General features: G+C 41.8%; 2 protein-coding genes across 4 annotated transcripts; both read right to left on the minus strand.

Annotated features, from left to right (window-relative positions):
- Positions 1-5,439: 5,439 nt before the first annotated feature.
- On the minus strand, positions 5,440-8,767 carry tnfsf13b (TNF superfamily member 13b). Of its 3 annotated transcripts, none has more exons than XM_061088576.1 (6): positions 8,206-8,767; positions 7,999-8,125; positions 7,390-7,446; positions 6,544-6,644; positions 6,101-6,251; positions 5,440-5,886 (listed from the first exon to the last, which is right to left on the minus strand). In XM_061088576.1, exons 1-6 carry the CDS (start codon positions 8,425-8,427, stop codon positions 5,774-5,776), a joined length of 771 nt encoding a protein of 256 aa, XP_060944559.1. In that variant the 5' UTR covers positions 8,428-8,767; the 3' UTR covers positions 5,440-5,773. The 3 variants fall into 3 exon arrangements, with proteins under 3 accessions (XP_060944559.1, XP_060944556.1, XP_060944557.1); XM_061088573.1 differs by having other exon boundaries at positions 6,544-6,668; positions 8,206-8,766; XM_061088574.1 differs by having other exon boundaries at positions 6,544-6,668; positions 7,999-8,104; positions 8,206-8,765.
- Positions 8,768-11,182: 2,415 nt separating this feature from the next.
- Positions 11,183-14,624, minus strand: abhd13 (abhydrolase domain containing 13). Its single transcript, XM_061088225.1, has 2 exons — positions 14,458-14,624; positions 11,183-13,280 (listed from the first exon to the last, which is right to left on the minus strand). Exon 2 carries the CDS (start codon positions 13,244-13,246, stop codon positions 12,191-12,193), a length of 1,056 nt encoding a protein of 351 aa, XP_060944208.1. The 5' UTR covers positions 13,247-13,280; positions 14,458-14,624; the 3' UTR covers positions 11,183-12,190.
- Between the last annotated feature and the right edge of the window lie 2,126 nt (positions 14,625-16,750).

Consider the following 16,750-nt stretch of genomic DNA (forward strand, 5'->3'; position numbering starts at 1 on the left):
TTCTCATCTCCTTCTACTGCTTCCTTCCCCCCACTTTGTCACAGACTGCAGGAGATGGGTGATATTAGACATTAACCTTCAAACTGTACATGTGTAGATTTGTCTTTTTTTTCCTTGTTTGGAGGCATTATGCTTGTTGGGTCCGTCCTTCCCACTCTCATGAATGCAATACCACAAAGCCCTATAAGGTTTTCTTCAGATTTGTTGGAAACATTCACTTTGACTGATCAGATGTTGGTAGTTAGCACAGCCGTTCATTTGGGCTCAGTTGTGAGCTGACTTGGTGGCGGAAGGTCAAGGTCACTGACCTCACAAAAGGCCATAATTCAGGAATTGATGCACTGATTATGACACATTTTCAGACAATAGGATAAAATAATGAAGTGATGGCATTTCATATCCAAATGGGCAAAGATCAGCTTCAATGGGACATCATAAAGCACTGACCGTTATTTAACACCATAATAGGGGAGGAGGTTGAGACTTTGACTATATTTTCTGTAGCTTGACTTTCTCTCTATCTACTTGACGGATTGGTGATGCATTTTTGTAGAGGAACTGATGGTTCCCAGAGGATGTGTGCTGATGGCGATGACCTTACTTTTACTGTAGCATCACTATGAAGGTCGTATTTATGGTTTTGCATGAAATATTGTAAAAGCTACTCGAAATTAAATAAAAAGCTCAAAACAAAGCTGTAGTTAAGTAAAGCTGGTGCTGCAGTATGCTCTTGATTCCCCTTAAAACAAAAACAGCAATTTATTCAAATTTACTGTACATAATAAACAGGTAAATAATGTAGAACAAGAACAAGCCAAGATGAATATTGCTGCTTCTGTGACGGTGCCAAGAAACCCCCCATAAAGCAGAGTACAAAGTGGGAGTTTGGCGATGGAGAGAGAAGGTGTGTGTGTGATGTTTCCCTCTACTCTATATAATAGGCTGATGTCCTTGAGAAAAAGGACCAGCAAAAAGCAAGAAATATCAGACTCAGCCTTATAATATGCTCTTACTTTTCTTGCGTACATGAAGATTTCACGAGCGCCATTTCAATCTTGGTTTGATTCCATGCCGACGCAGAGAACTACATGAATTATCGATGAGTTTATATTCCAACAGATCCTATGTAAGTCAGGGAAGAATAAAAAAAAAGCAAAACGTGTTTGCTAACGTGGTTAAAAACAAATAAACCACCCGTTCTGCCAGGTTGGTCACGTTTTTCGGATCAAAACCAATTTGTGTCTCCTAAAGCTGAATCGATTAAAAATCTACAGCATGGCAAGCGCAGAAAACATGGTGTTTAGTGTTTAGAGTAATGGATGGCAAAATCCAGTTTGTTGATAAACCAAATCCTCACTTAAATGAGAAATCCAGGCAGTGCTGCTGCCAGTTCGGCTGGAGGGCTCTGGATCAGCCTGATTACTTTGGGCTGACTGCAGCAGATCAAAGTAATCCCTACATTTTAGAGTATGTACATGGAATGACTGTGGAGCCCACTGCAGCCCAGTGAGATGATGGGAGTGTCGTATAGTGTACATGTAGGTGCATGCGTGTGTATGATTGTGCATGTGCAAATGTATGTCTGTTCTACAAATGCTGCGGCACAGGTCGGAGCGTGTTTGCTGCAGACAGAGCATGCTGGGTTTTATAATCAGGATTCAGGGTTCACCTTTAGACCCTGTCATCAGTCAGACCTGTCCTCAAGCTCTCAAACAGGGGAGGAGGGAGGAGGGAGGAAATGAAAGGGCAGATGGGGACAAGTGATGCAGCCAGAAAAAAGAGAGAGCGGAGGAGTGAGCGCGGTGTTTCCTCAACCAGAGGAACTTCGGCAGCTGCTGCGGGTTGTGTGGAAAGATAGTGGAGTCGCTCAACTAATTTAAAATCGTGATTTAATCAAAGTATGTATACACACTAATTATAAAGACTGACGGATCAAAGGCTGACACATACGCAGCATCTGCCTCTCGTGTAGAACAAATATAAATCTGGACGAACCACAAATATTGACACTTTTATTGTATAAAGAGCATAGACTGTTTATAAGGATAGAAGACATGACTGATCCCCAAGGTGAAGCTATAGCATCTTGATATGCCACCTGGTGGTTAGCTATATTCCACCCCCCAACTATGTTAAAGGGATAGTTCACCCAAAAAGGAAAATTCAATCATTACCTAATCACCACAATGCGATGGAGGCTGGGTGAAGTGTTTAAATTCACAAAACAATTTTGGAGTTTCAGGGGTAAACAGTGTTGCAGCCAAATCCAATACAATTGAAGTAACTGGTGACCACTTCTTTCAACGTAAAAGAAAACAAGATAACAAGAAGACAAACACAAAAACAACAAATGCCTTTATACAAATCCTGTGGTATCATCCAAGTGTTAACTGATACCTGATGTGTGTTTATTAGTTAAAGTGAGAGCCTGCAGTTTGAAAAAAAACCCGTCATACAATGAAAGTCTATCAGAGCGAATTTTAATTTGTGGTTGAACTATTCCTTTAGGGATAGTTTGATGGACCAAGTACACGTCAAGTAAATTATATCCGTCATTTTAGGTAGTTATTTGCAAAATGGGTGTGAAACCTCATGATTGACAGCTGACTGATTGGTTGAGCATGTCATATGTAAAGACGGGACCTTGCTACCACGTCTCAAATCTGCTACACACTCTGTTATAAATGTGCAAGATGGCAGCGTTTATATCTGGGACATTTTGACCTCATTCGTAATAGCGGGAGGAAGTGGAGACACATCGTCCATGTTAATATGAAGACAAGAGTACAAAAACATCTACTTGAAAATCACTTCATTGGGAGAATGATGGGTGATGTTAATATGGGGTCGTGTGAGGTTGTGGGCCAACTGTCTTGGGGAAAAAGGATGGAAAACACAGATCTGATGAAAGGGACCCGATCATTCCATGAATGTTACACTCACCTCACAACAAAAAAACATACACACAACACAATCAACACATGGTGTAATGTTGAAAGATTTACTTATTTTCCAATGGGATGAGCAATGAGCAGGACTTTAAATCAGACATAGGGTTATATATAGGCAATAACTCCACCAAACCAGCACCCTGGAATATTTGCATAATTGCACCAGCACCATAACAAGCATATTTGAATATTTGCACTACTGCACAAATTGAACATTCATCTGTAAAGATATATATTTAGATGTATATATTTTATTTTCTATTTTAAATTTTTGATATTCTATTTCATTGTTTTTACTGAGCATTGCTTAAAGAAAGTGTGTGACCCAAGCATTTCATTGACAGTGACTACTTCATGTTATCTCTGTTCATTTGACAATAAAAAATCTTGAATCTTGAATCTTGAATCTTGAATCTTAAATCTTGAATCCTGCTCACACTTTGGTTTTTGCATTAGAGATTGCCTAAAACACTGTGGCTATTAAATTGTATTTGCTATAAAAAAGCTGCTACACTGCAACAAAAGATTGTGACATCAACTATTTCAACTTTATATTTCATGTCACAAGCTGAAAAATAAACAATTTGTTTGATAAGAAAAAGATAATCCTTATAAAGAGTGTATATGCAATAAACAGCCTTCTCCATCCATCTGTTTTATATGTGCCTAATATGGCTCTGTGCACTGGTAACATGTGTGTGAGTGTGTGAACTACACACAGTGTCAGCATGTGTACACAGCAGGTCTCATTTCACGATTCTCCGGTCAGACGCTGGTTTCTCTTTTGAGAGGCGAGCCCACAAATGACATCAGCTTCCGCCAACACACCAGCCGTCACTATGGCACCGCACAAAGACATTTCTGACCCAGAGGGAGGGGGGGGGGCATCGTGCCTGATGCATTTATAGGAGAGGTCTGGGCTCTGCTTCCCTCTTCTCTTATGCCCTCCTCCTCCTCCTTCTCCTTTTTTTCTCATTTTCTGTTTGTACAGCCGCCTGCTCTGTTTACCAGATCATCAAAGAGCTTCTCTGACTTCTATGGCTGCAACACCCTGGCTCTGGCCTTCTCCCCTTATGAGTATTAACTGCGTACAGCCTCTCTCCTCTCTTCCGCTCTCTCTTCCACTAAGAGCTACTTCAATCCATTAAAGTCCATTTGAAATCTTTCTTTCCCAGAGTTCTATTTCAGAATTTATCCCCCCCCCCCTTCTTTTCTCCTCGTCTCCCTTCTTGTCAAATGGAGCCATGACTCCGAGGGCAATATGCCTGGTGCAGAAGTGACCACCCACTGGGCTTTGTCTAACTCTTTGCCCCAGCAGACAGAAGGCCTTTCTGTCTGTCTGTCTGTCTGTGTGTGAGAGAGAGAGAGAGAGAGAGAGAGAGAGAGAGAGAGAGCGAGAGAGAGAGAGAGAGAGAGAGAGAGAGAGCGAGAGAGAGAGAGAGAGAGAGAGAGAGAGAGAGAGAGAGAGAGAGAGAGAGGCAGGTGGTGAGATATCCCAACACAAAACATATTTAAATATAAAAATGAGGAGAGTTAAATAAAATTCTGAGTAAATATGTTTTTTTTTGACAGGGTCGTGAAACAAAACAAATAGCTGGTGTATTTGAAATTGTGTTGTTATATTGTCAACATTTTTTTATTGGAAAAAGACTTTCCTGGGGCATTGTACCCCAAACCACTAGGAGGCATCTTTCCCCCCAATGTGAATCCCTTACACTTTAAAGTCTGAAATTTGTACTTTATATGTTTATATTAATCCAATCTATTTGTTATTTTTTTCATGAGTCTCCTATTTGCTTTACCAAAATGTTTTCCTTTGTCAGTCTTTGTCACACAGCTTCTTAACAACAAACATGGAACATTTTGATTCAAGTTATTTCAGAATTTGTTGTTGTGGACAATCTGAAAAAAGGATCGACCACCACACAAAACCGCTGTAGCGCAAATGAGGCGCTTATTGTATATTACCCGTAGGTGAAATAGTTGACATCAGAATTGATAGATTTCCATAATCCATACACATTATATTGTCTTGACATGTTATGCAAAACCATGTATGATAATTAATTATCAAATCACGATAATCAAAAATTGCTTCGATTCATTCATTTATGCAGCAGATGTTTATAAAACGTGATATGATGTTATATCCATATCATATGATCATCACAAAAATGATTCTACTGAAGATCATCTTAACTTTAAATTGAATTGTTGCCCAGTCGTGTTGTGTTTCTTCTTCTTAACTCTATCTGTTCCTGTTCAGCCTTAGTTTGATTTGCCACTTTGCTGCCTTTTTTCCTTCTAGTGGTCACCATTGCAACAACAGCTTCCAGATGATGTCATCGCTTCAGACTCTCACTTTAATGTCATATAATTTAGACATGTGCAAGTAGACAAAAACAGATCTGTGGCACTGAGATGACAACCAGACTCAGATTGAAACTGCTTAAAGAACTTAGCATATGAGAAAAAACGATTTCAGTGGTACAGTGATGGAAAGTTTATTATCAAAGAATTTAACAGTATAAGAATGAAGTTTCACAACCTAAAAGTCATAACATGTATTTGTGAATATTTGGAGAAAAAATGTGCTGATTCTGGCAGTTTTATTTTTAGAACATATTGTCCTGATGTGCGATAGAAAATAATACAATAGAGCTATAGCATAAGGTACATATACGTGTAAATTGTATGAAACATCATTCATTCAGTGCAGAGATGTCTTCTTCCCTCAAACATCCAAAGTCAAGCTTCCCAGTATGAAACCTCTTTTCCAGTGACAGCAGCGTCCCCCCGGGTCCAAGGTGAGGTGACACCATTCAGGCCAGTTTGACAGCACCCAGGAAGGTGGCGTCTCCGTCCAGGGACACGCTGGCTGTGGAACGTGGGATCAGAAGCTCCAAGTGGTCACCGACCTCCAGCTTCACAATACCTGAGGGATGCACATGTACCCATCAGACCTAGAAAGGGCATTCCCCTTCCCCTTCCCCCTCCACAGACATCTATCAACCAATTTCTGATGCACATTCAGTATGCAGCCATAGGCACACACACAAACACACACACAAACACACACACACAGGTTGACTCAAGAGGAAATACATGCTGTCTTGCACCAGCTGTGAAAAAGGTGACCACTGGCTCACCCCCTGTGTAGCAGGTGTTGTAAGGGTAGACAGGGTTCATGGTCTGGATGCAGCGGAACAGGATCACATACTGAGGCTCATCTCCCACCACGTTCCTCTTCCTCCGGATCACCACGTGACCCATTGCAAAGGTGCTGTCCATGTAATAGACCTGTGGGATCCAGATTTACTGGGTTAAATCTATGGGAAGTGGTATTCGTGTGGGTTTTAAAATGCATTAACAGTCCGGTGATTGGTGGAGTAATTGTTATGTGATTTATACTGTGTGCATCACTTGCATTTCCTCTTTCAGGTCTGTGAACCCACTGTATGCTTCGATGGAAAACACACTGTTTTAATTCACAATGTGGAGATGTACCCCCTACCATGTCAAATCGTATGAATGTCAGACAGAGCAGCGGCGCCTCCATGTGGACGAACTATGCAATGACAAGAGTCTGTACCTGACTGTACACGAAGAAGAAGCCCTCCTCTCTGACCAAGATGCTGTCACCGTCTGTCTCCAGGGCCGAGCCCCTCCTCAGTCCAGCCTGCCACGGGATACCTGTGTGCGGCTCCAAGTCAAATTCTGATCAAAACAAATTAAAGTATACATGAGAAAACATTTCAATGCACCTAAAGCTAAAGATCTGGTCCAGCATTCAATCAGCTATTTGTAGATCGGGGTTGATTCATACGTGAATATATCATTTTCTGTGTTGACATTTTATTATGACTCTAATTATAGGTATTTAATGTTAATTGCAGGAAGCCAGATCTGACACTACTTGACTATTATTATTAACACAACTACTACTTCTACTACTACTATTAATGATGATGACGATTGTACTTTTTTGTCAGAAAGAATCTGAAAGTTGTTGTCGTCTAGCAGCTCCATTTACAACATCGTAGGCAACAAAAATCTAGACATAAGGAAGCAAAAATACATTTGACATGACATCCAAATCACAAAAAATTTATATAAAAGACAACACTATAAACATGTAACATTATAAAACAAAGGAAAATTATGCTCAAGGCACTTTAATATACATGTGATCATTTTTAATCTTAGGATTGACTGGTGCCCAAAGGAGTTTTTCTGTCTCACTTTATTAAATCGTGGGAACTTAGTATCTCTGGTTGGTTAGTAACAATCTATAATCTAGATCTGGAAGCTTTTTTTACTTCCCACACTCGCCAATTGTTCGTTGTTGGAACTGTTTCTCTATAATACTGTAAGGTCTCAACCTCACATTGTAAAGTGCCTTGAGATAATGTGTGTTGTGAGGACAGGCATACTCTACCTTTCCTGAAGGTTTTCCTGCTGTTGTTTGCCAGCAGCTGTAGACAAGGCTGAGTAACTGGGACAAAAAAAATGGAAGAGACATTAAAACCACTCTGCAGTTTTCTTCACATTGTCTATCCGCTGGTGTGTCTCATTTTCCTTCTGCTCCTTCCGGTATTTCTTCCAGTATTTCTACTTTCAGTTTTCACCCCTGGGAATCGTTATATTGCACGACCAGATGGTGAGAACAGGCACGGTATCAGCTAACCACAAGGACAGGAAACTTTCTTGCTGGCAACATGTCTATCACCAGAGCTGATGAGTCATTCACACTTGGCTATGAGTCGGTTGTTCTGGGGAACGTTTCCTTCTCTTTTCATGGGTCCAGAGACATAGAGTGTAAAAACTGTAAAAGTCCTCTGAGACAAATGTGTGATTTTGAGCCGCATAAATAACATCGATGCGACATTGAAGTGGGAAATATCCTGACATTAAGGATTGAAGACCACAAAGACAGGAAATTAGGTTGGTCACATACTGTATGTCTTTTACAAGTATTCCAAAAACATTCAAATTCCTCTCTTTAACAGCAGACTGTCAGACTCAGGTGCAAACTCCTCTGTCTAACCTGATGTCTCTGCTGCGTTTGCCAGCCTCTTCCTCCTGATGAGGGTGAAAGCAGGTTGCTGGTGTATCGTCTCTTGGCCGCTTCTAGTGCTGCTGATGTTCTCACTCTGCGGAGACACAACATAGTCCTTACAAACACAGTAGCAACACAACGTCGTGCACGTCTTCACGACCCTGCTGTGTGTGTGTGTGTTATGTCGCCTCTCACCTGGCCTACAGGATTGACCTCTTGACCCTCCTCTCTCCTGCGACCGACCTCGGCCCTGAGTCCCTCCACCTCGGCCCTGAGAGCTATCAGCTGGTACAGGGACAAAGCTGAGAGAGAGGACGAGGTGACAGCAGCGAGTGTCAGGAGGAAAATGGGCCAGGACAGCCTCCCTTCACCTGTCTCGTGTCCAGTCCCAGGCTTCACACCTGTCAGAACTGCCATCACAGCGGCCTGTACAATCCCTGGAGACTTCACACTGGCAGCATGACAGATCTCACGCCTGAACCGCGATGGCCCCTCCTCTCACAGAACTGACGGTTGGAATGGTGGATGTCGGTGTCTGCCTCGATTCCGCTCGACTGACTCTCTTAACTCTCGATTTTGTCCTCCGGTAGCCGGTTCCACTTTAGTCAGGGGGACTACGCAGAACATATTCAGTTTATATTTAAAAAAGAAAAAAACAGCTTCCCCTCTACTGTTCCGCTCAGCTGACCACACTCAGCTTCCTGCCTGACACATAGCTCCCGTCTTTCTCTCCATCTGGCTGCTTCAAAATGATAAAACACATATCAGCTTCTGCACATCCAGACGGGTGAGGTGTGTGATCGAGTGGGCAGAGGAAGGGCGGTCACAGCAGATGAGACGGTCAACAGACTTGCAGACAAAGAGGGGGAGTGATTTGAGACTCAAAAAGAAGGAAAGAGGCATTTTATAGGAATTAGAAAGCTAAAGGACATAGTGAAAGAAGGAAGTAGAAAAAATAACTTCAACTCTGGATGGCAACATAACAGAAAAACAAACGACCTGCTACTCTCACAAAATTAAAAAGACATTAAGCAATTTGGAGCCGGAACAAAACTCACACAGAACAAAATCTTTCAATGTATCAATTTATTGCATGTTACAGTACAGAAAATAGAAAGTGAAAATGTGTGCTTACAAAAGAAGTTGTCGACATTGGTTTGGAGATAGAAAAGAAGCACAAACTCAAAATGGAGAAAGATGAATCATTCAGATGTCATTGTTTTCTTCAGTGTACAGTTACTGCAAGTCACCGCAAATGTACACAAGGTAGGTCAGCACTGTTCACGACTCTACATTATCACCTTCCAGCAATCATAAGGAAACCAACACTTTCAACAGCATTGAATCCGCTCTGTTCAAAACGTGAACATTAAAAAAAAAAAAAACATCCCATAGTGCATTCCTGCAGAAGCTGGCAAATTATTTTCTTAAAAGAAAAAAGTGACATTCAGGTTTCATCCATTTCGTTTCATGTGTTGGACATTTGGCTAGAACAAGAACTCTTATATTCCATTTGCTTCAGAGCAGCCACTGAATCCATAACAAAATTAAAATAACAATGAGAAGTCCCCGCTTATTTTCTTGAATGAAGAAATAGCACAGACGCCAAGCAACAGCAGAAGTGTCTAAAGCAAAAATTGTGAAACGAAAGGAGTGTCAATTCACATGGTTGCACAATCTGCTTTACCCCAACATGTGATGGGATCAATTTCTTTTAACTGAATGCATATAAGTCAGCATATGGATTTGTAATATAATACAAAAATGTCTGGTCAAATGTCACGCGAGAGGGAGGAAACACGATCAATAAATAATTTGTTATAAAGCACACTGTTATTTAAGACCACAATTTACATTCATAGAAGCCTTCAGTCCCTTTCCGTTGGTATCGCTCCGACATAATCTGGCCTTTGGATGTTGTGAGATTTTGTTTAGCATACTGTTTACAAACAGTATCAAATATGGCTGGAGAGATTAGTCGAGTGTTTTCGAATGGCTTTGATACCACTGCAGTGCAGCGAGCAGATAACAGTGTTTGAATCATCCAGCTCTGCTCCGTCCCCTGGAAGACATGCGAGAAAAGTTGGTCAACTCATGAGAAGCCCTCCTGGTGAGTAAAGCCATTTGGCCACACTGAGAATGGGGAAAGATGACAATTGCTAAACAAATTATTACAACATCTGATTGAAACAAGCTTACGTTATTTTGAGTTCAGTACCTGGTTACTGTGCTCATCCTCACTGTCTCTTAACGGCCATTTGGAAATCACTTGCTATTGCGAAAAATGTGCAAGGGGACAGTAGCAACAGCCCTTTTTCTGAATACAAATTTTAAAAAATTCTTAAGTTCAGGTTAAGTTTAACATGAGGCCTCATAAATGTGTGTTAAACAGATTAAGGTATGTGTTTTCAAATGTTCTCTTTTGGAATTTGTGTATTTCTGTGTTGATGTGTTTGTGCAGATTGTCAGTTATCCAAGTCATGGTATTTTCACGAGTTGTGCATGTTTACATCATCAGCTAGTGTGATCAAGCCCAGTTACCTGCCCATGTCCCACTCATGACAATGTGTTGATCTGCACTGGAGGAAATGGGTTGTTAAGGTGTGACGTGTGGTATCTGTTTCCTGGCCCAAAAGCTGGTATTGTCTGCGTTCCTTGCTTTAATTGTGGATGTCAGATGGTGGAGCAGATAAAATATAGGTGAAAAAAACCCTCTTCTTCTAGTCTTTTCCCCCTGTATGCTAATACTATCTAGCTAGACTAAGCAACATAGAAGCATTACTGTGTGAAATCAAGTTGATTAGATTAGTTTATTAAAAACCTTCAATAATTTGGTCAATTTGAACTCTTGGTGCCTTAAGAAAAAGTGATTATTCTGATTGAAGTCAGAGGTTCTGCCTTTGCTGTTTACTTGTGACCTGAAGGTTTGGACCTGGATAAGGAGATTATCACACGTAACAGGATGATGGGAACACTATGATAGGATTTTATACTAATTAGACTTTACCCTAAAAAATAACAACTCTGTGTTGGTCGGCCAAAGACTCTTCTTAGCTGAACTGCTGAACCTTAGAATGTTTTGCATTAAATGAGGCCTCAGGAGAATCAGTATCAGTTCCAATCTTCAACTCGTTTGGTGTACAAGACATTATTGGATTGTATTAAACTTAAAGAAATCTGAATCCATTCTTTAATAGCAAACCACACATGGGGCAATTGCTCCACATTACAAGATCCAAAGCAACTGGAGGCCATTTGATGGTAAACTCATTTTGTGATAGTTGTTGTTTTAAAAGGACACAGTAACAAGGAGAATCTCTTTTAGCTTCTTCCAAACACACTGAAGCAGATCGACAGGAAACATATTTTTAAAGGCGGAAGGAAGCATGTCACCCAATCTTTCTGAGCACTTCATCTCAGTCAATGCTTTTTTCCTCACTGAATATTTACTCAATATCACAAACTCTTGTTAAGCTGCGGTATCTGACAATATTTCCAGTCAAATATATAAATATTAATCACCACACTGTCATGACATGCCAAGCTGCTGCAAGTACTCCTAGCCCAAAGGGTAGAGAAAAAAAACAAAGATCCTTATGCTCCTCCAAGTATTGCTGTTGTTTGCGAACACTTAAACACAAAAATCTTAACAAAAAGGGTCCAAAAAGTGCAAAATATTAACAGATTTAATATATATGAGTGTACTGTATATATACAGTATAGGCCTACATGATATCAGTGTCTGATACTGTATACTAAAAGAAGTGTTAATTTCAAGTAGTAATCAACTTTCTCTGAAACGTGGTCATTAAACTGTTACATTTTTATTCATATCTGCCGACCTGTTACAGCTGATTCTTCTGTGGTTGTGACATGTCTTGCCGTGTGGGTGTATGTTCTGGAGTCATTCATGAAATGTCATAAAAACATGCATTCATAGCGGCAACACAAAAGATCCCTTGAGGGTTTGTTACCCGCTCAAATTCCTTGAAATAGTCAAAATAGACATTTTGACAAAAGGTAAAATCACAGAAAGAGTAAGATTAAATAAAAACCCAGAAAAAAGCATAGAAAATGTACATTCTTTCAAAAAAAAAAAATTAAGTCCCTCAAATCAAGTTTTGTGACTTCATCCAGCCCCTAAGTAGAAGTCGACAGTCCCTCCCCGACGGATGGATTTTCAGATGATGGTGACGCTGGCTGAGGTCTGATTACTCTCCTCGTGGGCGTGGCTCTTCAGCAGGTCTTTCATGAATTGCTCCAGACTAGCGAAGTAGCCCTGACACTGCCACGTGTCGTTGTGCGTTCCCTCTGGAAAGATGGCCAGGCGTTTAGTCCGTGCAGGCGACAGCTCATACAGTTGTTTCATCATGACTGGTGGGATGAGCTGGTCTGACAGGCCAGACACAAACAGCGAGGGCATGCGGCACAGCGCCACCTGTCGATAGGACAGGAACTGATTCCTGTAGCACCACAGGGGCAGCAAGCGCATCGGTATGAAGGAGAAGAGCGTCGCTGCCATGTGGGGAATGCTGAGGAAGGTGTTTTCAACAATGATGGCTGCTACCCGGTGAGGGTTGGCCGATGCCAAGCGCACGGCCACAGCGCCTCCTAGTGAGCGGCCAAAGAGTACCACCTTTGTCTTGTCCAGATCAGGACGGGTCATGACATAGTCCAGTGTGGCCTCTGCATCCAGGTACAGCCCATCCTCACTGGGCTCACCCTCACTCTTTCCATAGCCACGATAGTCCACCAGCACTACATTGGCTTTTAGATTGACCAGCATCAGCAGGGCATTGGGCACCCGGTGACCAATATTGCCAGCGTTGCCATGGAAATAAAGGATGGTAGGTGGAGCAGAGGATGTGGGGCTGTTTGGATTCCCAGGGGTGACTCCAGGGGGCGTGTCCCCTCCTGTGTAACGAAGCAGGATGAGGTTGAGCTTCACACCGTCCTTGGTGCGGACGTGGACATTCTCATGTGGGATTCCGGTGGGCATGGGGACATAGAGACGAGAGGAGGAGGGCTGGTCAGGGAAGTAGAGGAGCACGTCCTGGAATTTGTAGAGGATGCCTGCGACTGAGGCCAGGATGAGAGCGAGGAGAAAAAACCCTCCGTACAGGTGGAAGGTGAGGATGAGGGCCAACAGGGAGACTCGACAGGCCCCCCAGGACCAGGAGACCAGGGCGAGGGTACAACGCTCCACGGCCCCCCACAGCCTCCAGGGCTTCTCCATGGCTAGACACGGGCTGAGTCACACAACAAACACACTGCAAACACAGAGACAAACAGGTGAGTACAGGGGAAGGAATTAGGGAATCTAGAAAGAAATGTTTTGACACACACAAATAAGACTAGAAAAAATTACAAGAATCTTGGCATTAATGCATAACAATACATATAAAGTTATTATGGATTAGTCCATTTATTCTTTGTATACATAATATAAAATATTGCCTAATAGATTGCTTATATAATCAGCATAAAATTACATGACTGGCAGGAAGAACATACATATTAGTTGTGAGATTCTGTACACTTAATAAATATGACATTGTAAGAAATGAATTGATTAACATAATAGCAACCTTTTAATGCTTATCTACTCAAAGGATATTGTCAGGTTTGTGGAATGCCTGTCCAACACTGCAGACATAAATATATGTATAAGAACAGTAAAAAGACAATAAAATAATTACACCGAGGTGCAGATAAAGCATAAACACACAGGCCATTAAAACAAAGATGGGACATTGAACCCATGTGGACTGATTCTGTAGTTCAGTCAATGCAGCACTTAGCATGACATATCCGGTGTTCGTGAGCCAATCAAGATGCGTTGTGACTACGTGACTGGCACAGGTTCAGTGACAACCTTTGCTGGTCACACACACAGATAGAAAACACTGTTAGTCCTGGACAGATGTGCCATGCTGGGCCTTCACCTTGTGAACTGGATCAGACTGGTGCATCCAGCTAGAGCCAGAGTGAGCTGCTAGTGTTGATGAAACGTACCGCCCCCCCCCCACCTTTAGTGAACCAGGCGTGGGCAGATGTAGAAACAGATGTGGCTAGCATCGGTGCTACAACGTTACAGCACCGACAGGGAGTTGCTGTCGCTGAATCAATATGAGATCATCACTTTTACTAAATCTGAAAACCTGTCATGACCCCACCCTGCTGATGATTATCACTACCTGAGACTAGAGGAGCTGTGACGCTAGCCGGCTAGCATTAGCTCACGGCTAATGTCAGTAATCGCTCAGGAACATCGATTTGTCGGGACTCTGGAAAACAGGGAATGTGACACGACCGCGAAACCACAGCGACGCTTCTCAAACCCGATCCAGCTGTTTAGCTCAGTAGCAGCGATGCTAACGAGGAAGCTAGCATCGGCTTCCTGGCGGCTGCTGCTAACACAACTAGCCACCAGAGACACAAACTCACCCTTCTCTCATTCTCAGGGCCGCGGCTGCATTTTGCAGAGTTTTCATCCAACAACACAGAGACACGTAGACACGTCCACTGTCACTCAGCTGTGAAGCGGCTCACAGAAACTACAGTGAAGAGTTGACTGGTGGAAAGGCGAGATGAGGGAGTTGCTACAGAGGTGAGCACTGAGCAGCATTACTGGTGTAACCGTAATCAGGTCCGTGTTGAGCTCAGCACAAGGAAGGTTCCTAGTGCTGCAGCGGTTTGTTTATGGTAAATGATGAAATGGAGAGAAGCAAACACTGCTGATGTCCGTTATTAATATTATAATATTTTATATACATATATGATGTTTATATTCGTATCTATATTATTATATATAATGTATTGGTTTATTTATTATTATTTACTGGTTCATATAACCTGTGTGCTGTTCGATTTTAGTCCACCAGATGCCGATATTCGGCGGAAGCAGAAGATAATCCAGAAAACTCACAAGCTGATCATTTGAAATACAAAAATGAAAGTAGTTGGTCGAGGGATGCTTCCTGAATAATGAACAGTTCTATTTCACAATAGGCAAAAATAAGCAGGGGACCATAAATATTATCTATCACCATGCCTAATATAAAGCAAATACACACACATAAATATTTTTTTATTTTTTGTATTATCAAGTCAAAGTCGACTGTATTGTCAATCTGCCATATGTGCAGCATGTAGAAGGGATTGAAAGGCCGCTTTTCTCTGATCCATGGTGTATACACATAACATATATTATGCAGCATAATTAGTACTCGATACATAGTACACAGTATGACATAGTAAAATACACAGTATGACGTCATAAGTCACATGGTGGATAGGATGAGAGCAGTGCAAACTGGAATAGTGCAAACAATTGAGAGTCAATATTGATATTAGAAATCATTTTATTGTATTCTTGATCTTTATCTTGATCAATTTTATTTGGACAGCTCATATTCACGTATCACAATTTGTCTCATAGGGTTTAACAAGGTGCAACATCCTATGATCTTAACCCTCAACAGTTAGGAAAAACCTATTAACAGGGGAAACAAATTAAGAAACCTCACAGAGAGCTTCATGTGAGGGATCCTTCTCCCAGGACGGACAGAAGAGAAATAAATGCTGCCTGTAACTGGCATCAACAGGCATCAACAAAATAACAGTATTTTTAAACATTGATTAAAAGAGACAATCTGTAACATGTTGGAAAAGTCTGTCAATGTTTAAAGTATTTATACATAAGAATATGTCTTATAGAGATGAAGGGAGCAGCGATGACATCTGAATTGAGGCGTTATGTCAGTAATGGTGGAGTATGTGTGTAGGCGTGTGGTATATCAAGCAGTCTTGTTGTAATCATAGCCGGGGATCAGCTGCCACCACGATCACGACCCATCTGACAGCCTACAGAAGTGGGTCAGATTGGAGATGTTACAGCTGTAACAACCTCGGCTGCTGACAGGTAGGGTGCCGAGAGAAATGTCCCTCGATGAAAGAACAGTAAGAGCAGAAAGCGTGTCAGCCCGCTCACAGCGCTCATCTCACTTCGCGCTCGGCTGTAAAAATAACTCAACCTGCAGTCCCTGACATCTGCTTGTACAGTTGTGAGCTCAACAAAAAATAAACAAAGGTGAAATTTAATCAATTTGACTTGACTGATAAGAGGTGGCACTAATTTAACCTCCAATCATCTATGAAAACAATCGGAAAACAAACATGTGCCACGGAAAAAATGAAGCTCTTCACATTGAATATTACATGTTGACGTTTTCCCCATCCGTCATGAGTGGTCATTGGTATCTCTGCATTTAACATCTTGCTCTCAGTGTGACCTTGGAGGACACAGACAGATTAAGTGCAGACTAGAACAGCTGTTGGCCATTCAGCTCCGTCCTTGAGGCTCGTTGATTTGATTCCGCAGCTTCTAAGTCAGCATCAGAACCCTTGGATGGAGAGTGCCAATCGAATCTGTTGGATGAAACCGACTATGTCAGTAAACGGCTGAAATACATGAAAGCAATGTGTATTTCTGTATTAGTCATTGCCGAGGCAGAAATACCGACACTGCAATAATGAGCATTGAGCATGCAGCATGGATAGAGTCAGGGTTGGAGGATGTGGTTATGACCCATAATGACATTAACATTGTATACTGTATGGTGACTGCACATATACCGCAGGTGGGCAAACAGAGAGGTGGATAATCTATAGGCTTTACTGTGGTTGGCCTGCCAACAATCAACCAGGAAACCTTGCAACCTGATATTTATCCGTATGT

This window comes from Limanda limanda, chromosome 16 (assembly GCF_963576545.1).
Source record: "Limanda limanda chromosome 16, fLimLim1.1, whole genome shotgun sequence".
NCBI lineage: Eukaryota > Metazoa > Chordata > Actinopteri > Pleuronectiformes > Pleuronectidae > Limanda > Limanda limanda.

Bases quoted from the DNA above. Each gene is read 5' to 3' on its own strand.
- tnfsf13b (XM_061088573.1), bottom strand. From the start codon at position 8,427: ATGGCAGTTCTGACAGGTGTGAAGCCTGGGACTGGACACGAGACAGGT. The intron at 8,126-8,205 runs GTGAGAGGCGAC...TGTGTTTGTAAG, and splicing joins AGGTCAATCCTGTAGGCCAG to GACTATGTTGTGTCTCCGCA. The intron at 6,252-6,543 runs GTACAGACTCTT...TGGATCCCACAG, and splicing joins TCTTCTTCGTGTACAGTCAG to GTCTATTACATGGACAGCAC.
- abhd13 (XM_061088225.1), bottom strand. From the start codon at position 13,246: ATGGAGAAGCCCTGGAGGCTGTGGGGGGCCGTGGAGCGTTGTACCCTC.